Consider the following 25,360-nt stretch of genomic DNA (forward strand, 5'->3'; position numbering starts at 1 on the left):
TATATATATTTGGTTTACAACAAATATCCAATCACAACTTGCCACATGTAATTTAAATTATAAATTTCTCTAAGAAATTGCAACTAATCCACAAATTTCATACATATTTTGTACGAAGATACACATTTTCAAATATAGTAAAATAAATTAAAGTATTTAGATGTAGCAAAATTTTGAATTATATCGATAATAGATACTAATAAACTGACAGAAGCATATAAGTATCTATTAATGTTTATTATTGATAGAATCTGAAATTTTATATATGTTGTAAATATTTTTGCCAAATTTGTCATTTTTGACAATTCTTCTTATTAAATATCATAATACTCCAACGTTCTTTGAGGATCAACTCAATGGAGCAAAAAAACAAAAAAAGCATGGTGACGATGAGAAAAAAGACTCTTGTAAGTTTGCTCGGACACCATATCAAGATATTAAGAGGAAAGTAAGATATAATTATATTTTATAAAATGTTACGAACAAGAAACAATAAATAGAGAAAATCCATCTATGAACCTACATAAAATAAACCATTTATATAACTTTCTAATACATTAAATATCATAATACTTCTAATGTCTTAATACATATTTTTGAATAACGTAAAAGTTTAAGAATCTTAATTGTATAATACAACCCAGAATTTAACTTAATATTGAAGTTTGTGGTCTTTGAATTCTCAGATGGAGCCTTCTGTCACATTCAACCATTGGATTTTTCACCTAAGTGTCTATATCTAATATTTGTTATCAAGGAAGAACTGACCACAAGAATTGGATTGATAGATGACTATGGTCATATTTTATCTAAGGAGAAAATTAAATTGTGAAAAGGAAAAATACATACTCATTAATTTGCTAAAAAAATTCAAAAAAAGAAAAAAGAAAAAAGTTTAACAATTGCTATTAGAAAAAGAGAAGAAATTAGAAGAGATGAAAAGATGAAAAGATGAAAAGAAAGTGATGATAATCAAATGCATAATATTATTTGAAAGGGCATCATTGTGTGTAGGTGGTGATGGAATAAGATATGTAATAAAGGGGATGAGATGGGCGGTTCCCATGTCTTTGCCATCCCTCCCTCCAACTCCTAGGTTAGAGGTTATAGCTTATTTATATAATTTACATTATCAAACGTTATACAATAGAATCCCTCCAAGATTCAAAAGAAAAAAAAATTGAAACAGAACTGTCCCCTGGCCCTTTTCCTCATCAGTTGCCTCACATGCTTACTTGCCCTTTTCTGGGATTATAATTTAAATAAAACAGTGGTGGGGGTTCTTTCAACATCTAGGCAAAAACTGATTAATAAAAGTTATTGATATGACTTTGATATTTTAAAGAAAAGGGTATACCACTGTTTGGGTCGGTTTGTTTTCATATGTTTTATATGTTGTTCTTGTGTTTTATAGTTGTAGTAGTTATCCACACAATTGGCTACAAAACCAAAAAAAAATTCACCTAAAATAGAAAATAGGTTTTGATGGGTTCTCCACTTATTTAGTTAATTATGTATTGGTTGAATTTTTTTTTGTCTTGTAAATCAATAGGTAAACGTTGTTCTAAGTTTGAAGAGCTATCCACTAACAAGGATTCAATTGTAATCACTCGATTGGAATGGAAAATGTACTCATCTAGATCTGATCGATCGTGAGTGTACTTTTTACTTTTTCATTTCACCTTTTAACTTTTAGTTTAAGAATTTTTTTATGAAAGATTATCTTAGACGATATAATTTTTTTGAAGACATTCACAAATATTGCAAAATATCATGATCTATTTGTGATAGACAACGATATTTGCTTCTATAATGATACACATAGACACGTATAGTACTTTATCTTAATCGCGGTTTATTGTAGATAAATAAGATAATATTTTATATTTTGTAAATATTTTGGTTGATTTTTCTATATTTAAAAATAAAATCAATATTAAAGTTAGTTTTTATATAATATTTAGGTTTCAAAATATTATAATTTCTCTAAAAAATTGATATTTTGTTCTTATTTGGTGGTTAAGATTTTAAAATATCGCATTTTTGCCGTCTATTTTAAAATTTGTTTCTATCTTAATTTCAATATTTTTTTAAAAAAAATTCACTAATGTTTTTTTTTTTGTTTACCATTAAAATTAATTAACAAAATTTTAACTATTTCAAATTAATTAACTGAAAGTCTAAACACCAAAATGAGTCGCAGTGAAAAACTTGTAAAAATGAAACAATTTTACTATAAATAAACAAAATTTTAGTGTAATAATTTAAAATTCAAATACAAAATGAAAATTAGAGAAACACAAATTGTAAGCAAAGGGGTATACATCTCTTTCAGTTTGTCGTAGTTATCTTTAAAAATGAAAGTGACTATAGTTTGAAAGATATATTTGACTGATCCAACCCTCATAAGAAGGATCATATAATAATAATAATAATAATAATAATAATAATACACCCATCATTTTGGTATATACTTTATAATGTAAAAGTTAATAATTTACAGAATCCAAAGTTAAAAGCCTCACAAAATCTCTCTCTCTCTCTCTCTCCTCTGTTTTTGAAGAACTTTAGCTTTACTCAGCAACATAGATCTCAGACAGACAGCTATTCAAACATCAAAGCTTCTTCATGTGCCCATTGCAGTCATGCCAGTTAAGAGCATATTCTTCAAAATCTGAACACTCAAAAACCACACAACATAAATTCAACTCATCTTCAGCCTTTTGCAGAGTCTGATGATTTTTGTTGGATTCAGATCTCAACAAACAAAACAGAGCATGTTTCACAAGACTGCTCTTTTGTCTAAAGTTACATCTCACAACCCACAAAAAAATTGGAAAAATAACAAAACAGTGGAAGATATGTAATGAAATTATGATATTATTAGAAGAAACAACCATTAATTTTTCACAAAAGGGGGAGAGGAGGTTCACAAACCTTAGGTTAATTAACCTTCCAATGAACCACATAAACCAATTAACAACCCAGTAATTCACACAGCCTAATACTATAGCTTCTTCTTCTTCTTCTTCTTCTTCTTCTTCTTCTTCCATGTACAGCTATCACCATTAACTTAATACTTGGTGAAAGAATTATTTTTTATTTTTATTATCAGAATTCTGATAACCCTTTTCCGTAAATTCTTCGAATCCTTATCCCTTTTTAGGACGCATCAAATGGTTGTTGGAAGATACTTGTGAGTTCACATCAATACTGATATGAAACTGTCGGTTTGGCTTTATGTTATTGTGTCTTCCACGCCTCTGTTTTCTTGCAGGCTGCAGGGACCTAGGGATGAACACACCGGTGCCCTTGCTTACACCGTTGTAGGCAGCGGCAACAGCGGCGGCGGCATGTTCATGTGTAGCCAGTGGCCGTGTCGGGTAGTGCACTCCATGAGACAGAGCCTGCAAATTGATCAATCTTATTTGAATTCATAGTCACAACAGAGAAATTTAAAGAACTTATTGATCTTGAAGATTGGACAATTCCCAAGTGATTGAAAAATTGAAATAGTACATGCCACTCTGATAGCCGAGATTTGAACCTACGACCTAGAATGTTATAAAGGCTGAGCTATGTTCGTGTTGGGATGAAAAATGAAGTACCTGAAGAGAAACATGTGGACGAGGGAGAGGGTCTTCATTATCATCCATGAGAAGAAGAGAAAGCTGTCTGCTCAAATCAGCAAAGAACAAATCATCTTCAAGTTCTAAAGCAACTTCCATGTTTGTCTAAACTCAGAACAGCAAGAAGAGAGTTAACTTGCTAGGTGGGTGTCTGTTAGGAAAAAGAAACAAAGAGAGAATTACTCTTTTTTTTCCTTTACTTCTCTCTCTCTCTTTCAGGATATATAGAATTTTCGAAGCAGGGAAAAAAAGGTAGTGATGGGTGAGTTAAAACCATATTGGCTGAGCATGTGAGATGGTGGGTCATTAGCCACAGCTGGCCAATCTGTCTAAAGTTTAAAGACCCCACAAGAATCATTACATGGTGTTATCCAGTTGGGGAAAAGATGAGGATCGGTTGCCGGCAAAAATCTTCCCCAAAAAACCAACCACCACCACCACCTCCAAGCCGAAGATTGGCTTAAATCTTTTCCGCACTTGGGTTTCTCAAGAGCATTTCTTTAATGGATTCTCTTTGTTCATCAAAGCAAATCTCATTACCACGTTTCATATTACGACTAAGATCTGATGAAGAATCTTTGATAAGTATTCGAAAAAGCAATAAATGATTTGTATTGTCATAAATAAGAGAGGATCTATCTGGCTCTCAACTTGAACTAGCTAAGCTCAACTGTCATAGGTACTAATCCGTGCATTTGTGTGTTGTTTAAGAGTTGAAGACCATTAGATCTAGGAGTCGGTGGACATCTCTTTCCCAGGGCCACTTGCATCTGTAGTGTCAAGGAACATGTACAAAGATGAAAGATGGTTAGCTCATAATTTTAATAAAACAACGATAGAAAGATATGCAAGTAAAGGAAAATAAAGCCACTATACAAACAATGAAATTAACCTTTAAATGGTCGAAATGTACAAATCTTATCTTTAAGCCAAATACCACCTTTACTAGACTAAGTTCAATAATTTCAGGAAATCTATAAAGAAATATATCGAACACAGAGAAAGGAAATGGGAATCAAATCTCATCTACAGTCAACTTCAGAGATAATCGAATGAACATAACATATTCCAAAGGCTCATTAAAATCCATATAACTATTTTCATCCACTTTACAGTGAAACCAAATGTGCAAAGTACTAAACTATTAATCATGGGAGGAGTAGGGTTCCACATTTTCACTCGGTTTGCTAGCTGGTAGAGGGCCCCTCCATGTTTGCTGCCCAATTTTCTTTGTGAATTGGAGGCCTGGAGAGGTAAATGTTAGATCAAAGAGTTCTTTCTTCTACTTTAGCATTAAGTGTTCAGCCTCAGTAAATCTCTTGTTTTCTCCGAGATCATTCCTTGTCTTCAGCAAGCAAATCAATCATATTTGGGGATCAGCAGCAGGTGAGCGAATTCATTGTAAACATGTTTAAAAAAGAATAATACCCATAAAACCAAAAAAGCAGTAATTTGATATACAAGATAAAATATGAGTAAAACAAATTCATATAATTTGTCTTTAACTGCCTAAGTTTCAAGAATAATTGTCACTCATAATAGAACAAAGCACCTTTCTTATAGAAGAAACACTTCGTCCATAAAATTCAACTAATTCTATTTTGTAGAGTAAATTAAGCCTTCAACAAATTTTACAAATGGCAATGAGAGAAAAGTATTCATAAAAAAGTGAAGTTCCAATTTGGAAACAAGACATATTTATAGACTAATTTGTAGTCATGTCTCTTCTTCAAATTGGTTAAGAGATGATAGATGCATTCACTCGTGAAAAGCTGCGACATCTGACATCGAAAGGATGTGACCTTAAATAGAGTCAGATACCATTTATTTTAACATATAAAGCAAGAGACAGGAGTGAGAAGACTTCAGGCAAAACAATACTTTGGTTTCCTTATCTCTTCTACTTAACCAGATAAAAAACAATCCAAAAGATTGATATCAATGTTCAAAATACAAAGCAGCAACAAACTTGATACCTATTTTTCCAAGCTGAAGCTGATACAAATGGCAAAGAAATCTTAAAAAATATCCGCTGTGCTAAGTCATAATCATTGTTAGCAGTTAATATTCACAAGGTCGCTTGAAGTAGAGGGATGAAAGAAGTAAATCATTGTGCAATACATCAGTCTTCTCGGGCAACAAATTCACAGCTCTATTGTTCTTTTCAGGAATCTTTGAACAAGAAATGAAAGTTTATACAAAATGAGAATAGATCAGACCCCACATCAACCTTTTTCCATTAATTTCCATGTCAGAGGGGTGGAGAGAGGCATCTGACTCAAATTAGGAGATAAAAAATGCAATGTAATATTAAGCCCCACTTGCAGTGTCCATGTCCGTAACACCGTCAACCCCCTTAAAAGCCACACGTAATTTTCGAAGACAGGAAGTTTTCTTATCATTCTTAGAAGCCACACCAGTCACATGGACTACGTCCTTCAAAACTTTACCCATCAAGTCAAAAAGTGGAACACCCAAATTTGATCTGGTCATCTCTTCAAGTACAGGAGGTGCCTGCATGTATAGATTCTTCCCTCGATGCGTGACACTTGCCTTTGATAACAAAAGTTTGGGATAATCTTCTAGCAGGTCAATGAACTGTTTCAAGCAAATTCAAAATGGGAGGAACCGTCATGAAGGATTAGCAAGATTTCTCAAAATCTGAAATTACTAACACAGCAACAACTGAATACAAGATGGATATGTCTGTGAGCTGCATATAACATGTGGATGGCATAAGCTAAATAACCAACCTTCTGTAAAGTAATGGAAGAATCCAGCTCAATAAGAACGCCTGGACCACAAACAAGACAGTCCTTATCTTTCACAAACTCGGTCACTTTAGTGTGGAGACCTTCAGCACCATTATATCTGAAAAAAGATCACTTGGCATTAAATCCAATGCATCTGGAAATTATGGTCACAAATAAAAGTAAATAATGGGACAATGTTAAAGGCTATTCCAAATACAGACATGATTTATGAAAATTGTGTCATTCACACGCAAGCCTAGCTTCAACTTCCAACATAGAAATAATATATTTGTAATATAAACTTCCCACTCGATAGAAAGAAGAGATTGGCTATAGAAGGCTAGACTTCTAATCTAAGAGGTGTAAAAAATAAATAATGGAAAGGAACCGTAAAGTGTTTAGTATATTAACAAGGCATTGACAGACTTATCAATTCAAGAATACAAATAACAAGAATAATAAGAATGATGGAAGAGGACCATATAACTTTTCGACCATAATGAAAACCAGAACAAATGAAAATGTAAAAGTAGCAATCATAACATAAACCACATTCCTGGATTATGAGTGAAGTACTCAAAAAATGCTACACGATATATCGAAATGTATTTTCAATGGAAACAGAAAATTTCATTGAAAAATAAATAAAAGGTTTGAGAAAAACCAAACCCACACAAGAAAGGGCCATTAAAGGAAGGGGGTTCAGCCATACAAAAATGTCTCTGAGAATAATTACAAATGATCTTCAAAATTGAAGCCTAGAGGAAAACATGAAATCTAAGAAGGAACCATCACTAGGATTCCTCACCAATCCTCTAAATACTATGTTATTGCGCTCCCAAAAGAACCTATAATAATAAAAAAACTTCTAAATGCAGCCTGACATGTGATGTACCCATATATTTATGGGTAAGAAATAAAGAAAAACAATATTAAGCTGCACTATAAAATTATTATTGAACCCGTATAACATTAAAATGAAAAGGAATTATCACAAAGTTAAAGAAAACAGTACACACGTTAAGTAGTTGGATAGAGTTTTGCTGCATCCTGATACAATCTTCAACGTTTCCAGTGCACATGCAGCTGATATAATTGCATTGGTGGAAGCAATAGCAGGTATGATATTCTTAACAACACCCTTAAAAAACCATTAGAAAATGTATATCAGTAGGGGAATTTGTAAACAACAGCGTGTGAGTAGTTAACAAAAGATGCAAGCAGATAATATATACCCACTAACAGAACAACCACAAGTTCAGATAAAAAGAATAACCATTACTTCAGTGATGTGAAAATTCCAAGACTAATAAGTACCTGAGTTAGTGAATATGTAACTCCCGGAATGCCAAAAAGCTCAGCCCTCTTAAGAGCCTATAGATGCGGGAAGATAAATTAGAATTTTAGAATCACTAATAGAAAAGAATTACCGGATCTACAGGAATTATCATACCTCACTGTAAACCCATTTCATGTGTTCAGAATCATCAGGATCAAAAGCTTTTCCACTATGAACCTAAAAGAAAAAGTCTTGGTAAGTCCAAACGGGGTACTTTCACAATTATCAACGAGAAGCCTGGTAATAATGTATTACCTCATCCCATTTAATTAGATGAGCATACTCGATACAATGAGCAGCAGTTCTAGGAGTTTCTGCTAGAGTACATAATGGAAACTTTACTTGAGGCGGAAAAAGCCAGATGGTACACTCAAAGCAAGGTGTGACCCCTGGTAAAATTACCCTTGCATGCCCCTTGAAGCCTTCAGTTCCACCATCTACCATTGGTTTAATTGTTTCTTCTAATGGATTATCATCAGAATCATACTCTAAATTTACAAAGAGAAAATAAAGGACATGAAGTTCTCAGTCATCATCAATAACATGACATTAACATTTAATGAAAGCAAGATGGCAAAAAGACGTAACATAGCAAGTCAGAGAATAGCATACCAAGGAAGCTACAAGCAACAGAATTGATGTAACTTCGAGCTTCAATTGAATCAAGACCAAGTGCGATTATGTGAAAATCATTGTAAAATTCAATTTCTTTGTCCTCAATCCGGCAAAAATGTGGCAGAATATTGACACCACTAACTCTCTCCATAACACGTTTTGCAGCCACCTCAGCTTTTGGCTTACCAACATCTTCAAGCCTGCAATGCTACCTTAGTGTTATTCTTCTGACTGCCGTACTTAATCAAACGACTACTGTAAAGCCATCTCCAGATTTACATATGAGAAATGTGATTTCCTCAAGGATTCCAAGGTCAAATCATATCGTAATAATAAAATATCCTGAAAAGAACTTTCTTACAGATAAATTTATTTAAGCACCGTGCTAATTCAGCTGGTTCAGCATTCTAGTACAAAAGGTTAAAAGGAACGGACATTCGACACACCCATCTTTTTTTTTTTTCTTCTTTTTTTTTTTTTTGATGTAAAAGTTGGACTTTCATTGAGAAAAGAAAAATGTATGAGTCGACATACAATAAGAGAAGTCCACAAAACGGGAAGCAAACTATGAAGAAAGGCTTCAGTCAAGTAAAATGTGACAAAATGTGACATTCGATCCATTGAATTCCTATAACAAGTGCAGATTTTTACTAAATATAAATATCATCAGTCAGTAATGGATGTAACTTAAAAACAGAGATCAATTTGAAATGTCACGACAGCTCAGTATACACCCTACAAAATGTGAGAGTTCTACACCCACCCCCGGGCCCCTGTTGTTAAAAAATTAAAAAAATCCACTACGAATAAAACTCCAAAGATACAAATAGAGCAAAGAAAACAATTGAAACCTGAAGAGAAACTGACGATTGAGATTAGTAACTTCGATGCGATCCATGTCAATGACTTCCAGATTCCGAAAACCCGACAAAGCCAAGTCTTTGAGGAGCTCGCAGCCCAACCCCCCAGCTCCTATGACCAACACTTTCACATACTGTTGAAGGTCGTCCCTCAACTGCAATATAAAACAACACAATCGTAAGACGATTGCAGACCATGTAGTGAGCACAAGGTGTTTGAAAAATTGTCAGAGAAGAAGAAGTACCCACTTGAGAACCCGGCTCGAAATTGGCGCCGATGAGATTACCGGGCCTAAGAAGGAGCTTATCGAGGTCCCTCGATCGACTGGATTGGACGACAGAGCCCGCCATTTGAATGCTTTACAGCGCCGACTCTGGACTGCCGGAGGCAATTGTTGGGAGTATAAAAGAGAAGGGGAGAAAGAGGTAAAAAGGGGTTTCCGGTGGTAGAGGAAATGGGCGTTGGGTGGAAGAGTGGAAGTAGCTTGGTTATCACGCAGGACTGAGTCGCCGTTTGTTGAATCGCAGCGCCCTCAACCGCAGTGGCACTTTGCTAGTTCGGGTTGGATTGTGGAAGAGATGTGAAAGTCCAATCCCGCGCGTCGGTTTTTATTTATTTATTTATAAAGTAAAAAACGTATACAAATTATTTTAATTAACAAAACTAAGATCATATCATAAGATCACATCGTAGTTTATTACGAACTATTTAGAAGAGTGATAGGTTTATAATAAGAAATATTTGACTTATATGATATGATGCATTTTTTTCGACCCAAGGCTAAGTAGCCTATCTAAAAAGCAAGACTAAACTCTAAAATTCCCAAACTTTCATCTTTTAAGTTTGAGTCTACAAGTTTTTAGCGTTTGATTTGTATTTTGATCGACATTTTGACAGTTTTTGTGGATTTAAAGAATTACCTTTCGTATCTCTATGTTACTTTTTTTTTTTAAAAAAAATAACATTCATTTTGTCTTAATATTTTAGAAATTGTCGCATCGTCGTATCCTTTTTGTAGGTAACATTTCGTAAATATTTTGATTCATTTTATTATATTTAAAAATAATTTAAAAGGATATTTAAGTACATCCCGTTTTAAACATCAACCATGTCAGGTACATTTTGAATATGCTCAACCATCATTAAATTTCATTTTTAACCAAAAAAAAAGAAGAGAAAATTAGGTCATTGTGTTAGCCAATTGATTAGGGTTTAGAGATAGGTAGGAGAGTGAAAAAACATTAATTCAACTGCAAAATAAACTCATCAACCTAAAGAATGCTAATAAATGTGTTTGACCAGTAGAGTTTTACTCATACTTGAAAGGAGAAAAGAGATTAGCCCCGAACCACTCTCACTGGGACACCTTGCTCAATACAATTCTAGATTTATTGGAGAACCCGTTAGTAAAAAATTTAAACTTTAAACAAACCAGAAAGCTCCGCATTACAATCAAGTATGTAGATAGAGGAACAAGTGTAACGCCCAACAAATTCGATATTTCTTTTTGTTTTGGCCATTGTCATCAATATTAAGTGTGGTTATGGGAATTTTTAAATTTATTGGAAGAACCTTACCATTTTGATTTTCTCGAGTAATTAAGGTTGGGAATCCTTATTTGTTTAGGATAATAAGTATTACTTTTTATTTTATTATTTTATTTTTATTGGAAATAATTAGGGAAGCCTTATTAAACTAAAGTTGGTTGTTTTTTGTGAGATTTGGGGGGAGAGAGGAGGGGTTGTTTTTGGCTTTTAAAAGGAAAAGAAAAGAGTTTTTTTTTTCTTATAAAAAGGCCTTGGGACTCGTGCGTAAAGAGGAAGAGAAAAAAAAAATCAAAGAAAGAAAGAGGGGAAAAGAAAAAAAGAAAAAAGGAAAATTTTTTTTATTGAAACCCTAGCCGCCGCACGCCGCCGCCGCGAACCCGAGCCGCCAAGCATCTCCCCTCTCTGTTCAGCAGCGCAGCCGAGCCTGCAGTCGAAACCGAGCCGTCGCCGAGCTTCCAGCCGCGTCGGAAGAATCGTCCAAGCCGATCCAGCAGCCGAGCGTCCGTCGGAGCAGCCGTCTCTCGCACGCCCGAAGCCGAGTCGAAGCCACCTTCGCGCGTCCGCAGCCGAGTCGCGCCGCTTCGATTCGACGCAGCGCAGCCGAAACGCTCGTCTGCAGCCGTCGCCGAGCGAAGCCGCGGTAGCCGGACCACCAGCAGCCGCCGCGCCACCCGAAATCCGGAAGCCGACGCCCCGCGCGCAAAGATCCGTCCGAAAACCCGCTCCGCGACCCGAACCGGCGCGCGCCATCTTCTGGAACCCAACCCGCGCCCGCGTGCATCCGCGTGTGAGCCGCGTCCGCGTGTGAAGCCGAGCCGCACGCGTAAATTCCTATTGCAAGCCGAGCCGCACGCGTAAATTCCTGTACCGAGCCGAGCCGCGCCTGCGCCAAGCCGAGCCGGTCCCTGTCCTTTTCCAGCCGAGCCGCCAAGACTAATTTGGCTCCATCCACCTAAATTTTGGTAAATTAATTAATTATTGTGGCATTTCCCAGTAAGACTCCATGCTTCGGACGTTAATTAAATTAAATTATTTTCCTTAAGGGACGTCTTGGACCAAGTAATTGCTGCAGCGCGGGATTTCTTCAGTAGGGGCTCGAGCACTGCAACCTCCTTCTAGGGTAAGTTATTTCAAATGAGTCTTGAACCGTTAGTCGTTGGCGACCTAATTACGAATTTTGGCATATTAAACAGTTAGGACCTCGTCGCTTGGAAAGCGTACTGCCTCGCGGTTAGGACTCGACAAGTAAATCTCCAGGTAAGAGATTCTACTACTAGTTTCATGTTTAGAAGTATGAGACTATGTATGCTCCAATTTTTCATGTTAAGAATTAGACAGTACGATGCCTGAAATAAATGTTAGTATGATGCAACTGACGATATGGTTATACTATGGCCTGTTATGTGTGGCGAGAGCTGTTATGGCTATACGACGAATGTCGAGACGGAGAGTGTAGAGACGATTTATGTGATATGTTATATGCTGATGCCATGTGTATGTATACTGCAATTAGGGTACCTGTTAGCTTAATCTGTTAGAGTCGTACCTGCATGGGTGTCCTTCGGGATCACCACCTATTGAGGACTGTGTGGTCCGACGGGACACCAGTCTAGCATGGATATAAATATGACTCGAGTGACTCGACGGGGTCCTCGCATCCCGACTGTCCTAGGTGTCCCCCGGGGCACCGAAGACCAGAGTTACGTTCCTACGGGAGCGCATGTTGCACGTGTTCGGGAACATGCCAGAAATTGGGTACCAGTTACAGGACTCTGACAGGAAGTTAACAGGCACCTAGTGGGACTAGTAGTGGGTCCCTTACTGAGTATTTTATACTCACTCTCTTCATTTTATATTTTCAGGTAGAGGACGAGGCAAGGGCAAGGGCAAGCTGGCGAGCGACCCGAAGTGACCGTGGAGGGCCATAGGGGCTACTGCTTCCGCTTATCCTTATTTTAGACTTTCGTATTTGAGCTCGAGTACTTTTCATTACTTATCATCTTTTTATGTAGATAGGGCCCGAGTAGGACTTTAGAACGCATTACACCTTTTTGCATAACTACCTTGTTTAAATTTTCATAAATAAAATTTCTTAAACGCTACGCGTTTTTAATAAATTTTATGACTTAAACCACTTGTTCTATATTTAGTAATGACTTCGATTCAGTATAAGGAGTTGGGTCGTTACAACAAGATAGAAAAATAATCTTTCACAAAGAACATCAAAAACAACTAAATAATAGATAAACAAAAAATCAAAGGTTCCTAATCTACACTCAGACTACCTTAATAACATGCAAAAAAAGGACACCAAAACATCCCGAGGATTGAATTACATAATAAAAATCTATGACAACGAAAGGATCTGAAGACACTATCAACTCAAAGGAGTAGCCATAAAGAATTAAACAATCACGATTGTTAAAAATATATCATATATAAATTAAAGGAGAAAAAGATATGATGGAAGAAGTTTTAGCCAAAATATACATGCATGCATTACCAAGAAGTAGAATGCAAATGGATAGGTCGGAGTTGGTTTCTAACAATTAGAAATCGATAGGTCGGTTGAACGGTCGGCAGAACCAAAACACACGTAAACCAACCAATTTACCTATTTCTTTTACTGTATAAAAAAATCCGGGTTTCTTTCTTTTCACTCAAACGGCCAGCACCCACTTCCTGTCTACAAAAATTCTAAAAGACTTATTCCAAGATTCTGGTTCCCACCAACCAAATCTCAAAATTGCTTAGGGACATCGAGAGGTTTCCATTTTGGTGATGTTTAGTAAAACTTTTTTATAGTTCACGACTTCTAATAAGGTTCTAATAAGGTGATTGGTAGATTCAGAAATGTCAACGAGAGTAAGTAATTTCTTGAGAAATTTTCATAAGTATAACAAACCGATAAAACATTTACGATCCGTGTAACAAAATAAAAAACTCCATGAAGTTGGTCATTTTTTCTAAATATTTCAGGTTTGTCATTTCCTTCTATCGTCTTTCTTCTCCTCTTCCTTTACGATAATGTATCTAAAACACCAGCAGCTATGTACTCAAAATACTTAATGGTGAATACGCCACAATCACTATTATTTCGTTGTAGTGGAATGGAGTCGACAATGACAAGTGGCCAAGGTTCCTTGCATGTCGATGATCCACCTCTCCTAGCAAAGAATCCAGTACTATCTAACAAATTTGGCACCAACTCTCGAATGGGCAGTAATATGTTTCTCATCTCTTCGGTAGTTGTAAGTGACGGAAGCGAATCCCATACCTTGACTTGACAACTTACCAAATCCAAGCATAATAGAACCCAATGGTTGGCATGGACATTGAATGGAGAGTAAACGTAATCAACACTTGCCCAAGGATCTTGGAAGTCCTCTTTTGACCCGACAACGTAGTCAACCAACCTATACTCTTCCTTCCAATCAAACGGGCGATTCTCTTTAATACATTCTTTGTATTGGGGTCACTTCGCAACTAAAATGCGCTGCAAATAAAAACATACAAACACAAATATCAGACTGAAAGACAAATATCAAATGCAAATAAGTAACGTGATGATTCCAAACCATAAAGATTGTGTCTGCAGTTGTGAAGTTTTGAGTAGAAGGTATGTCGACTGCCTTAATCTTGAAGCGAATGAAAAGAAAAAGTGCACCCAAATGCTAATAGAAACAAAAGTAAGCACTAAATGTATAGAACCATAACAATAAAAAAATTATAATGGCATAAATAATAAGATAATCCCTTACCTCATCCGCCAACCACCGGCGACACATAAACAAGCCTCTGAAAAGTATCTTCGATTTTTTCCCATGAAAGGTTTCACGCACCTCATCGTCTGTACGCTTGTCTGTAATCCAAGCTCAAAGTCTATCCAAATCGACGTCAAGTATTTTGTGCATGGGATCATAAACAATTGGTTCACACTGAGAGGTAGTAGTAGTTGATGTCATAGACCATTTAGGTAGAGTTGTGAATGGGGTTGATAGGTAAACACTTGCACGTTTTCTACGGGCGGGCCGAACGTATGGTCGTTGAGTGGGAAATGGTTCTATCTCTGTGACGTCTGAATCAAAATGAGTACGAAGTTTTTTTCCACTGTCCTTAATTTCAACCTAGTGACTTCCAAATTTTGGCGAATTAAGACTATGAAAAAATGGTTTTAGGATGAATAAATTAAAAACCAAATATCAAAATGAATTTTATAATATTATATTATAAGACACATCCACCTTTCTCAAACATATATCCTAAGTTATTAACTATATATTATACTTAGTTGTAAAAAATGATCAAATTAACTAAACTTTATACTTTTGTACAAAAAAAGCTCTCGAGCTTTCAAAAGTTTCAAGAATATCCTAAATCTTTCAAAAAAAGAAAGAACCCGATGGTTAGCTTCACATCGAAACCATTGGATGTGTTGTTTTAAAAAGTTTCCAAAACTTCGGAAAGTATTAAAAAGACCCTATTCTTTTGAACTCTGTTATCATCTGAATTAGTCAAAGTGGTAAAGGTACTAGAAACTCTACCACAGACGTGACATTATACTAAACTTTGAAGCATTTTTAGTTGGGACTCTCGATAAGTTTTCCTCCTTTAAAGTGTCTCCCTATTCTGTAGGAATCCTCTTTCTCTTTTCTACAACTATCTTCCATTCATAAATTCCCCTCTAGCCTGTCATCTAAACTCCATCACTCCATCTCTCCCGAGTTGCAAGGGAGTGCAGTAGGTAAAACTCGAGACTACAGTCAGTCTTTCCTATCAAACAATTTGAACTATTCAATCTTCCACCAAAACTAATCAGATAGATGCAATAGGATAGGGGCTCTCTACATTGCCAGCAACTGAAGTGAACCATAGATGTTGCTCCAACATTTATAGACTGAGGTGCATAGGATTGATCTGGTGCAACAACTATTTTCTTTCCTCTTTATGCTAAAGAGAGTACCTAATTTCAACCTGCTTCGTGCTATTCTCCCAGGAGACACACTGCCCAAAGACGACCAACTTTGATACATTTGAAAATGGTTTGGTGATTAATTCTTGTGATCTCTAACACCCACATTTCGAACTCGGCATCTCAGATGTATTCAAACGTTCTAAAAGGCGTGTACAAGGGAAGTAGCCCAATGGAGGTTGGTGCAACCACACTACTAATTTACTAATCCAATATTTTGAAAGCCAATGAGGATTGAAACATTTCAGTGAAAAAACTATATGGAAGTTACCAAATCCAATATTTTGAAAGACAATGATGTATTGAAACATTTTAGTGAAGAACCTATATGGAAGTTTTTGCGACTCAATCACACATTTGATGAATCTTAAGACGAACCCATCAAAGATCCTTTCTGTACTACCAGGGAGATTGAAGCAAATGTCACCAATTATATTCAATAAGGGCAATCAAAACAATCCGAGGAAGGAGAAACCGAGTCAACCAACTGAACCGACCGTTCGAAATGGCTAGAGGATAGCTTTCCGATCAACCGACCCATTTTTAATAATAATATGTACTTAACTGTGGTTGAGACTCAGAAAACTATTGCTATGGCAAGACAGTCCAGATAAGAACCCTTCCTAGAAGAAAGCTAAAATTTCTTCCAAACCAGCAATGACCATGGAGCATATGTTCAATATCGTCGTTTGCTGAACCATGTTAATCTGAACATCATGAACCAGAAGGAAAAAAAAAAAAAGGAAATAACACAGCCCCAAGAACAATTTCCACTTCAAATTATGGCCAAGATCAACAAAGACGCGGTTTATGATATGCAAAGTTTTTGTATGCAATATCACTGAAACTATAACTAAACAACATCAAACTACGATAAAGAAAGAGCAAACTTTCAAACTACATTATTGTAAGTCAGAAAATGGTCTACTTGATCAATGTTCGTAACGAATCTGAGAATGGAAATTTTCAGAATTCAAACGACAGTGAGCACATACCACGAGAATCGAAGGATTCCCTAATCTATCTGTATCTTCAATCAATAGCAATTGATCCTTCTTCAGTTTCCCAACATCTCTGGAAACTGAGAAATTTCAAGGTAATCTCTAAAGCGTCATCCCCAATGAGCTAAATTTATACATACCAAAACAACGAAGATTGAGCTTAACCGTCGGGGTTTGAAACGGCGTCTTTTAGAATTGTAGAGGGCTCAGGCTCGGGATGTTGAAGATAAGTTTGAGCTTTCTCGAGGTAGGGTTTGAACCCGACCTGTAAGCTCAGGTATCCGAAGGCCAAAGCTCCGATCACCACCAAGCCAGACCTCGCCGCGTTCAACTTCGCTGTTTCCTTCATCGGTTATTTTCGTTCTCGCCGCGTTCAACTTCAGCGTACTTAAAGGAGTGAGCTAAACGACATGTCGATATTTCTACAACGATAGGAACAAGCCTTCGACTACATGTCGACCTAGCTAAGACAAAACCTCTCTATACGTGGAATTGTTGACTTTTGCCACATCACCTCCCTCGTGTTATCCCTCTTCTTCTTCTTCTTCTTCTTTTTCTTCTTCTTCTTCGTTCGTTGGAAGGCGAAAAACTAAAAGGTTCTCTGAAATTTTTTCTCCATATCCTTATGCAAATTTCGATTATTGTTTTTCTGTTGCATTAGTCTAGCTTCTAATTATTTTCTTCAATATCGGAACTGATTTCGGTTGCAACTTTTCTTGTATTTGCCATGATTTTGAGTTACAAATTGATGGAGATTTATGGTTTTGATTCTAATATATGTGTTAATTCAAATGGATTGTGAAATGAAATGACTATGAGTTTGAATGAATCGGATTATTTGAGTATCGTTTCTGTCGCGCTGGTAAAGTGTACAGATTTTCCATAGGATGAAGTTACTGATTTCGAGTTTTCTTATGTCCAGAGTTAATCGGTTAATGTTTATCGATAGACCAAAGTTATTGAATGTTGGCTTCCCCGGCTGTTTTTAGAAGGCAACAGTTTCTGTTACGGTGTCTTGGAGGGTTCGGTGATTGTACCTATCAGAATAGACGGCAACAAATCAAAGCCATGAGTGGCACTTCGATCGAGGCTGATGCTGAGCACATTCTAAGAGCAATCACACCTTGTCTTGATCCCAATAGATACAAAGGCCAGGCGGGTAAGTTCTCAACGTACTCTGTACTTCTGTGGTTTTTCATTTGTTTCCAATTTGCAATGAACGATTGGTTGAAAAATACTCGAGTTTTTTGTTGTCATGGATTAGTCTCCTATAACTTTCTGGTAAGTAAAAAATTAAAAGTAATGGTTTTGGGTACTTTGTAGATGTTGTTAACTCAATTTGAATATTGGTTTTTGATACTAGTTTTAGTTTTCTGCCAATTGTAACTTCTGGCATTTTTATCCTTTACCAATGTTGTCCACTGGTTTAAGGTATTTCTATGAAGCCCTCTAATTAACAATCTGTATGTCAGGGAAGATAGCTGTTATTGGTGGATGTCGCGAGTACACAGGTGCTCCCTACTTTGCAGCTATATCAGCTCTGAAAATTGTTAGTTCAGACTCCTTCTATTGCTCTCCTTGTTGGAAAGTTTTATTCTGTAGCTTCTATTTGGATATTTAATCTTTGTTCGTCTTACTTGCAAAGGTGAATAATAACCTTAGTTTTTCCTTCCAGGGTGCAGATTTATCTCATGTTTTCTGCACAAAAGATGCTGCTCCTGTCATAAAGAGCTATAGTCCAGAGCTAATTGTGCATCCTGTTCTTGAAGAATCATACAGTGTCAGGTACTTCCACTTTTGTGTATATTTTGGTCTGAGTGGAAAAAATTGAATAGGAACTTTGATACTTTTCTGATGCGTTCTGATGTTTAGAGATGAGGAAAGGAAGTTCATCTCAGAAAGGGTCCTTGCTGAGGTTGACAAGTGGCTGGAAAGATTTGATTGTCTTGTCATTGGTCCAGGGCTTGGAAGGGACCCATTTCTTCTGGTGATTATGTTATTGCTTTTTGGCTAATTACGTAGTCCCTTCATGAACAATACACTCGATTCCATTTTTGTCCTGCAAGTTTTAAAATTCATTCTTACTTCCAGACTTTCAAACTTCGGTTTACATGTTTGATAAGATGGGATTTTTCTATAGATTTGGCGAGGGCAATATAGAAAATACCTTTCGTTTTTTCCTCCGTGCTAACTACTGAGTGAAAGAAGGTGAAGCGCGGTACTTAGTTCACTCGTCACATCAGGCCTCATTTTGTTAACTTGATCCCCTTTAAATTTTTGGCGTGAGCCTCAAATTGATTGAAATTTAAAGATAGATACAAAAATGGAAGAAATTTGATTTTCTGAGTCTCTTTTTTGCCATCGCAGTCCACTAAAATGGTCTGGAAGTTAATTCGTCCATTGTTTCTTTATGTACATTGATCTGATATTTTCTGGCAGTCAATTTGGCTGTAAGCCTATGCCTATGTACTGTTTCAACAAGTTGTCAACTATGAAATATAGAGCTCACCCCGAGGTTGAAACTAATATTTCAAAATTTCAAGCTTTCATAATTTTCTTTTGGGTTGCCGGACGTAGTTTATTGGGTATTCAAGCGAGCAGGCATTATATTTTATGCATAGTTCTTTTCTTGCCTTTGATACCATAATTTTTCTAATGGTCTAAAACTCTTTCAGGATTGTGTCAGTGAAATCATAAAGCATGCAAGGCAGACCAATATACCAATGGTCATAGATGGGGTATGCATATTTGAAGCACCTATGATTTTAAAGAAATTGGCTTTTTCATAGTACGTCGCGTGTGCAGTCTATTGTTGGCTGCTTAATGCTGATTCTGTTTGTTGCTTTATCAGGATGGTCTCTTTCTTATCACTGGCAATCTCCACCTTGTAAGCAATTACCCCCTGGCAGTCCTGACTCCCAATGTAAATGAATATAAACGTCTTGTGGAAAATGTGCTGCTTGCTGAAGTCGATGAACAAGATGCTCCTAACCAATTGCTATCTCTTGCCAAAAGGTAAAATCATCACGTTTTCATGTGGATAGAGTAAAATCATCTTGTTCTTCATTTGGATAGAGTTTCATAAGTCATGATTCTGCAATGTTGACATGCTTATTGCTCTAGTATAGACGCTACCTACCACACCCCTGAAATGAAATCACCACATTAGTGATTGCATTATTAAGAAGTTGCTTGTTGAGGTACTTATATTTGAAATGTTGGCAGATGAGAAGTTGACCTCATCGGATCAGAATTCTCTATAGATGTTACTCCTATCCAGGGGGCCATACTGGTTTCTCTATACTATTAATTATCGGCAGATTCTGAGATCTCTAGCCAGATGGTTTACTATCAGGAAGGGGAATATTTTGGTGGTGTGTTCCGTCCGTCCAATAATCTGATCAGTCATCACTCTTGGATTTACGACATACAGCTTTCCCCAATAACTATTTCTGCAGTATGAAAGTCTTGACATTAGGATTTAAAAATATGACTGTATCTTGCCAAATGAATTGGTAAATAATCATTAGGGATTCCTTATTGCTTAATACATAGGAAATGGTTTCCCTATGTGGGTCTTTTTTATCCTATTTTATAAGTTCGAACAAATATCGTTAAAGTATTGCTTCTACGTGGTGTTCATTTTTATTTCATTCAATTTTTCTAGTCTTTGGCTTACTAAACTTTTGGACATGATCAGGATTGGTGGCCTAACTATCCTCAGGAAAGGGAGGGCTGACCTCATTAGTGACGGTGAGACAGGTACTGATTTCAAATACAAAGTATTTTTCCATGTTAATGTTATAGAAGTGCTACAAATTCAATGTTCCTTTTCTATGAATTATTAGTCACTGTGTCACCAACCCACCTGTTGCGCTGAACTTTACCTTTTGGTCAGATTAGGAAAAAATGATAAAATTGTCTGTTATGGATTATTGTATGCTAAGCTATTATCCTGCTAACGTGGTGGAAGTAAACCCAAATGAATATGGATTGAAAGTGCTCGTCCAAATTTCAAATTCTACAAATTTCCCTAGATTTTTTGTTTTGACTTTGTCAATATAGGAATTTAGTTCTTAATGCCCATGTCAATATAATAACTTGGGTTTCTTTATTGTGGAATTTTCATAAAAGTAACAATTTAGTTGTTGAACTTTAGTTTGCAACAACTTAATCCTTATATCTTTCATGCTATTTAGTTCCTACCTAGACTTCAAATTTGCAACAGTTTAACCTCTACAATGAAGAATTTCATTAAAATTGATTGCCAATTTTTCTAATTCAATGATGTAGACTTTGTAGTTTATAATATAACCATTTTGAGTCTCTAATTTATTTAATGGTCTGCCTATGCAGAAAAAGAAAATCATTTTATCATAATACAATTTCCACGGTAGGAGATCAAATTGTTACAAATTTTATATTACAATGATTAAAATAACCAAAGTTCATGAACTAAGCTATAAATGTTTAGGACTTAAAGCGATTTCTTACCTAACTATTAATATGATGTCAAGGCTTCTTCCTTGCTAGATTATACTTGATTCTTCCATTTAGTGAAATCATGTGACCCCTGATGCAGTCAAGTCAGTGAGCATTTATGGATCTCCCCGACGCTGTGGTGGGCAAGGTGATATTCTTTCAGGAAGGCAAGTAATTGGCATGTGTTTTCACTGTTCTTGGCGAATATAGTTTTCTTCAACGCCTTATTTACTTTCCTAACATGAGCTAAGAAGCCTGAAGTTCATGAATTCTGTACAATAATTTCACTCTTCTTTTCTTTCCTCCTGTGGTCCAGTGTTGCAGTTTTCATATCTTGGGCCCAGCGACAAGGTTTAGTCACAGATGACAATATGACTAGCAGGCAAGTTCTAGTATTTAGACATCATCTGATCTTTCAACTCCTATGAGGCTATGACAAATACCGATTTCGTATAATGATTTACATCCAACCCTTTTCACATGTAGTCCTAAGAATCCAACAGTGTTAGGGTGCATTGCTGGATCTGCTTTACTTAGAAGGGCTGCATCGCTTGCATTTGAGAACAAGAAAAGATCAACCCTTACTACTGATATCATCGAGTTCTTGTGGAGAAGGTACTGTCATCTTTAAGGAAAGAGGGTTCATTTCAATGTAAAAACTAAATCTGCTTCTAATATTGGTTCCTTCTTTTTGCAGTCTAGAGGACATTTCTCCAGCTGACTAATTGATTCCACTGATCTTGCGACTGCGCTGAAGATACTCGTGATTTGATTGGTCATGCATGTAAAATGTTTGGCCATACCATGAACTTGATCATCAGGTTCTATATTGTCTATTAGGATTAGATCTTTGGAACTAACTAAATGGAGAATGTCTCAAGGAATAGGTCGTGCCATGTAGAAAGAACAGATTGACAATATCTATCGTGTTTAGCCTTTTCCATCACCATAGACAAAATCTTCAATAATTTTGAGGTTCCTGTTCAATCGTTTCAACATTACATGACTTTATGAGTTTGCATTATGTTCTGATTCAGACGTTAATGACATCCATACATTTGATATGAACAGGTGGTTGAAAATGGCCAAAACGTAAGTGGTGGGAAATTCAAGTTTCCATTTATAATTCTACAAAGTCACCGACTTTATTACACCAAAAGCAAAAGGGATTTACATCAGATTACAAGCAAAAAGAACACAAAAAAAACACACCCAATTGAGACAAACACATCTGTGTCTGTTAGGTACCCCCCTCTCTCTCTTCTGATCTGCATTCTCAACCACAAATAAAACACAAATATATGAAAATGTCCTTTGCTATGAGAAAATCTCTTCACCGTGTGGCCGCCAAAGCTGCAGGCCCCTCCACCTGAAAAATGACACCAACCACACAAAAGTACACTAGTCTTAGAAATGGTAGTTCAGTGAAGGATTGATTGATTGTTGCGAAACTTTCCTAAAAATAGGGATAGTCTGAAAGTGAAAAATTACTTTGAATGTTGCACCCCATATCTCTTCCTCATTAGCAGGAACAGCAGTGATCTTGTTCTTAGGATTCTGATAGCATCTCAGTTCACCAACTGCTGTAGATAAGAAACACCCTACAAAAGAAAAACCCTCCATTATCATTACAGAACAAGCTTGTTTAGCATGCAAGGTTCTAAAAGGGTATAGGAATCTAATCAACCTTGAGGGAAAGAAGCAAGCGATTTCCCACAAGCGCCTTTGAGCAGATCGGCGTTATCGGAAAAGGCCACGTAACCATCGGCAGTAATTCCCCAATACAACGGAACTTTCCCATTTCGATCCTATGGAGATCACAAAACAAAACCTTAGATCATTCCAAATGAACATGAAAGAAAGGGATTAAAGAAAGAGGAGGAAAGAAAGAAAGTTACAGAAGCAACGAATAGAGTGGAGGTGGACTTGTCAAAGACGATGAAGGCGAAACTGCCGCTGAGATGACCAACGACGTGGCTGGGCGGATAGGGTGCCCGGTCACGGAGAGCCTTGTAAGCTTCAATCATCAGAATCACCTCGTTCGCCGATTTGGCTAAGCCGTATTGTTGACGTAAGCTTCCTAAATTGTCCAAAACCCCCTCGAATAAACAGAAGATGTCGTCCTTCACCGCAAAAGATCTGTTGTCTCGTAATTAAGCAAATTCGTTAATTCAGTTAATTGACATCTCTAGTCTCCATGTGTCATTGGTGCGATGGCTGAATTTTGATTGACTAATTAGTGGAGTTTTACTCTAACTACTTCATTGATTGAATCCAATAATAAGCATTAATTATGAGTTACGTTACGTGACTCCTGTTTCTGTGAGATTATTTTATCAATAAATATCAAAAAAGTTACTAACCTTCTTGCACCAAAACCAAGAACTGTAAAATAAAATAAAAAGCCAATATCGTAGTACAGTTTTTATACATGGCTCCATGATACTTCAAGTTGATGCTTTGATTCAATTGTTAAGTCTTGTTTTTTTTAGTTTGGGTCTCTAACCAAAGTTTTAATTAGTTAAATTACCTTGAGGTTTATAAAGTTAAATTTCTATCTATCTTTTTTTTTAAAAAAAAAAAAAGGTTAAGATTAGTGGCCGATCTAGAATTATTCTGTTGATTGAGTCTTTGTAATTCAGTAAATATAATCTAAAAAAACTATAAGGAGTAGGGATTGAACCTAAGTCTATGCTAGCTACTGATATTGTTGATATTTAAAATGTAAAAATGGGACTTGAACCTTGATCCAGAAGAGGTGGGGAGATAGTTTTTATGATCAATCCCAACCTTTTAAAATTGATATTATTTTAATTTTTTTATATGTATGTAATATAAATAGCATGAAGTTGAGGACAAACTCCCTACATCGGTGATTTGAAACCTTTGAACCTATACTAGACTTATCGGTGGTTGAGATATCCAATCAAAATCCTAAGCTACGTAAGGATTGAGTAAAGGTGTTAAAAAGGACACAACATTTATACTTTAACGAAGCAATTAAAATCCTATCTCGTTGAGTGTATTGGTAATCCACCTTAAGGAAAGTCAAAGAATTGATAAGCAACTAAAGGGAATGAAGAAATGAAGAATAAAGAACAATTATTTAAATTGATACTAATTGCTAACTAAATAATACACCCATGATTAAAAAAATATACATTTACTTTATGGTATCAGCCCAATGGATAAGTTTTAAAAGCAGGACAGAAATTAGGTGACACGTGTCACAAGGCCAATGGATTCTTGTCAGACAAATTTACTATCAACTGACCTTGATCGCACGTGCCACTACGGGATCGACAAATCGCAGCCATTCAATGTTACTCACTACAACTTTTTCATCAATATATTTTTTTTTTTCCTTTTTCAATTTGTTTTTATGTTATTTCTACGCTCAGATTTATCGTAGATACTAAATTTTATTATTGTACTTAAAAAGTAATTATTGTTAGTTTAAACTAAATTTCAATCGAGATTATAGGACGCCGACAAAGAGAAGACCGACAATTCCAAAATATATTTCCGTCGGTTTCCGTCCCGTTTTTTCTCAGCAACCAAACACCCATCAATTTAACGGCCGAGATTTGAAGAACTAAGACCCTCCATCATCCTGAACCGTTCGATCACCAATTTCGATTTCGTCTAATTTACCAGTAATTCGAAAAAGAAAAAAAAAAGATTCCGGTACGGCGGCGGCGGATTTAAATGGAGTAATTTACCTGGGGCATAAGGCGGATTCAGTTTCGTGAGTGTAAGCAAGCTGGACGTGGTCACCGAGCTGCAGCGACACGGCGGAGGGGTTGGTTTGGACGAACCGGTTCAGTAGAGTGGTGGATGTGGTTTTCGGCGACGGCGTACGGCTGCCGGCAGCGACTAACTCGTCCGGCGGGGACATGATGGAACTGCTGAATAATCCCAACATGGCTTCACTTTCAAATAATAATAATAATAATAATAATAATAATAATAACAAATGAACGGAAAAAAGAGACAAAAAAGAAAAAGAAAAAAAAAGAAGAAGAAGAAACGAAGAGTTGTTTAGGGAATTGGTGAAGGTGGAAATATGAGAAGGTTGGACATGGGGTGAGTGATCACTTGCTTTGTTGGTATATATAGGAGAGGACGAGGATATGCTCGTCATTTTACATCCTTTTGTTT

At 36.3% G+C, this 25,360-nt stretch overlaps 4 protein-coding genes and 1 long non-coding RNA gene across 7 annotated transcripts; 2 read left to right on the forward strand and 3 right to left on the reverse strand.

Moving 5' to 3' along the window:
* Nucleotides 1–2,438: 2,438 nt before the first annotated feature.
* On the reverse strand, nucleotides 2,439–4,643 carry LOC103483733 (uncharacterized). Of its 2 annotated transcripts, none has more exons than XR_007821649.1 (3): nucleotides 3,609–3,892; nucleotides 2,938–3,407; nucleotides 2,439–2,674 (listed from the first exon to the last, which is right to left on the reverse strand). XR_007821649.1 is itself a non-coding variant. In XM_051086111.1 (3 exons), exons 2-3 carry the CDS (start codon nucleotides 3,726–3,728, stop codon nucleotides 3,153–3,155), a joined length of 375 nt encoding a protein of 124 aa, XP_050942068.1. In that variant the 5' UTR covers nucleotides 3,729–4,399; nucleotides 4,522–4,643; the 3' UTR covers nucleotides 2,865–3,152. The 2 variants fall into 2 exon arrangements, 1 of the variants encoding a protein (XP_050942068.1); XM_051086111.1 differs by lacking the exon at nucleotides 2,439–2,674 and adding an exon at nucleotides 4,522–4,643 and having other exon boundaries at nucleotides 2,865–3,407; nucleotides 3,609–4,399.
* Nucleotides 4,644–5,647: 1,004 nt separating this feature from the next.
* Nucleotides 5,648–9,837, reverse strand: LOC103483734 (NEDD8-activating enzyme E1 catalytic subunit). The gene is made up of 9 exons (XM_008440487.3): nucleotides 9,446–9,837; nucleotides 9,188–9,351; nucleotides 8,334–8,536; nucleotides 7,977–8,209; nucleotides 7,836–7,898; nucleotides 7,700–7,756; nucleotides 7,402–7,523; nucleotides 6,383–6,500; nucleotides 5,648–6,227 (listed from the first exon to the last, which is right to left on the reverse strand). Exons 1-9 carry the CDS (start codon nucleotides 9,545–9,547, stop codon nucleotides 5,940–5,942), a joined length of 1,350 nt encoding a protein of 449 aa, XP_008438709.1. The 5' UTR covers nucleotides 9,548–9,837; the 3' UTR covers nucleotides 5,648–5,939.
* A 1,742-nt stretch (nucleotides 9,838–11,579) lies between these two features.
* LOC127149853 (uncharacterized) lies at nucleotides 11,580–12,004 on the forward strand. The gene is made up of 3 exons (XR_007821650.1): nucleotides 11,580–11,706; nucleotides 11,788–11,864; nucleotides 11,938–12,004. It is a non-coding gene; the product is annotated as an uncharacterized LOC127149853 (long non-coding RNA).
* A 5,141-nt stretch (nucleotides 12,005–17,145) lies between these two features.
* On the forward strand, nucleotides 17,146–22,200 carry LOC103483736 (ATP-dependent (S)-NAD(P)H-hydrate dehydratase). The gene is made up of 12 exons (XM_008440490.3): nucleotides 17,146–17,313; nucleotides 17,640–17,876; nucleotides 18,190–18,266; nucleotides 18,393–18,502; nucleotides 18,590–18,704; nucleotides 19,393–19,455; nucleotides 19,569–19,732; nucleotides 20,418–20,479; nucleotides 21,300–21,366; nucleotides 21,516–21,581; nucleotides 21,686–21,814; nucleotides 21,897–22,200. Exons 2-12 carry the CDS (start codon nucleotides 17,681–17,683, stop codon nucleotides 21,922–21,924), a joined length of 1,077 nt encoding a protein of 358 aa, XP_008438712.1. The 5' UTR covers nucleotides 17,146–17,313; nucleotides 17,640–17,680; the 3' UTR covers nucleotides 21,925–22,200.
* Nucleotides 22,201–22,296: 96 nt separating this feature from the next.
* Nucleotides 22,297–25,360, reverse strand: LOC103483735 (stem-specific protein TSJT1). 2 transcript variants are annotated; one of them, XM_008440489.3, is made up of 5 exons: nucleotides 24,922–25,360; nucleotides 23,098–23,338; nucleotides 22,887–23,007; nucleotides 22,691–22,800; nucleotides 22,297–22,568 (listed from the first exon to the last, which is right to left on the reverse strand). In XM_008440489.3, the coding sequence occupies exons 1-5, from the start codon at nucleotides 25,341–25,343 to the stop codon at nucleotides 22,533–22,535; spliced, it is 930 nt and encodes a 309-aa protein (XP_008438711.2). In that variant the 5' UTR covers nucleotides 25,344–25,360; the 3' UTR covers nucleotides 22,297–22,532. The 2 variants fall into 2 exon arrangements, with proteins under 2 accessions (XP_008438711.2, XP_050942069.1); XM_051086112.1 differs by having other exon boundaries at nucleotides 22,297–22,562; nucleotides 24,922–25,285.

This window comes from Cucumis melo, chromosome 6, assembly GCF_025177605.1.
Source record: "Cucumis melo cultivar AY chromosome 6, USDA_Cmelo_AY_1.0, whole genome shotgun sequence".
Lineage (NCBI taxonomy): Eukaryota > Viridiplantae > Streptophyta > Magnoliopsida > Cucurbitales > Cucurbitaceae > Cucumis > Cucumis melo.

What these genes read in the sequence shown, in the direction of transcription:
- LOC103483736 (XM_008440490.3), top strand. Translation starts at nt 17,681, where the DNA reads ATGTTGGCTTCCCCGGCTGTTTTTAGAAGGCAACAGTTTCTGTTACGG. An exon ending in TTGCTATCTCTTGCCAAAAG is followed by an intron (nt 19,733 to 20,417) that starts GTAAAATCATCA and finishes GGACATGATCAG; the next exon opens with GATTGGTGGCCTAACTATCC. An exon ending in CATTAGTGACGGTGAGACAG is followed by an intron (nt 20,480 to 21,299) that starts GTACTGATTTCA and finishes CCCCTGATGCAG; the next exon opens with TCAAGTCAGTGAGCATTTAT.
- LOC103483733 (XM_051086111.1), bottom strand. Translation starts at nt 3,728, where the DNA reads ATGGAAGTTGCTTTAGAACTTGAAGATGATTTGTTCTTTGCTGATTTG. An exon ending in GTCCACATGTTTCTCTTCAG is followed by an intron (nt 3,408 to 3,608) that starts GTACTTCATTTT and finishes ATCAATTTGCAG; the next exon opens with GCTCTGTCTCATGGAGTGCA.
- LOC103483734 (XM_008440487.3), bottom strand. Translation starts at nt 9,547, where the DNA reads ATGGCGGGCTCTGTCGTCCAATCCAGTCGATCGAGGGACCTCGATAAG. An exon ending in ATTTCGAGCCGGGTTCTCAA is followed by an intron (nt 9,352 to 9,445) that starts GTGGGTACTTCT and finishes TTTATATTGCAG; the next exon opens with TTGAGGGACGACCTTCAACA. An exon ending in ATCTAATTAAATGGGATGAG is followed by an intron (nt 7,899 to 7,976) that starts GTAATACATTAT and finishes TTTTTCTTTTAG; the next exon opens with GTTCATAGTGGAAAAGCTTT.
- LOC103483735 (XM_008440489.3), bottom strand. Translation starts at nt 25,343, where the DNA reads ATGACGAGCATATCCTCGTCCTCTCCTATATATACCAACAAAGCAAGT. An exon ending in GAATCCGCCTTATGCCCCAG is followed by an intron (nt 23,339 to 24,921) that starts GTAAATTACTCC and finishes ACGAGACAACAG; the next exon opens with ATCTTTTGCGGTGAAGGACG. An exon ending in TATGGGGTGCAACATTCAAA is followed by an intron (nt 22,569 to 22,690) that starts GTAATTTTTCAC and finishes GTCATTTTTCAG; the next exon opens with GTGGAGGGGCCTGCAGCTTT.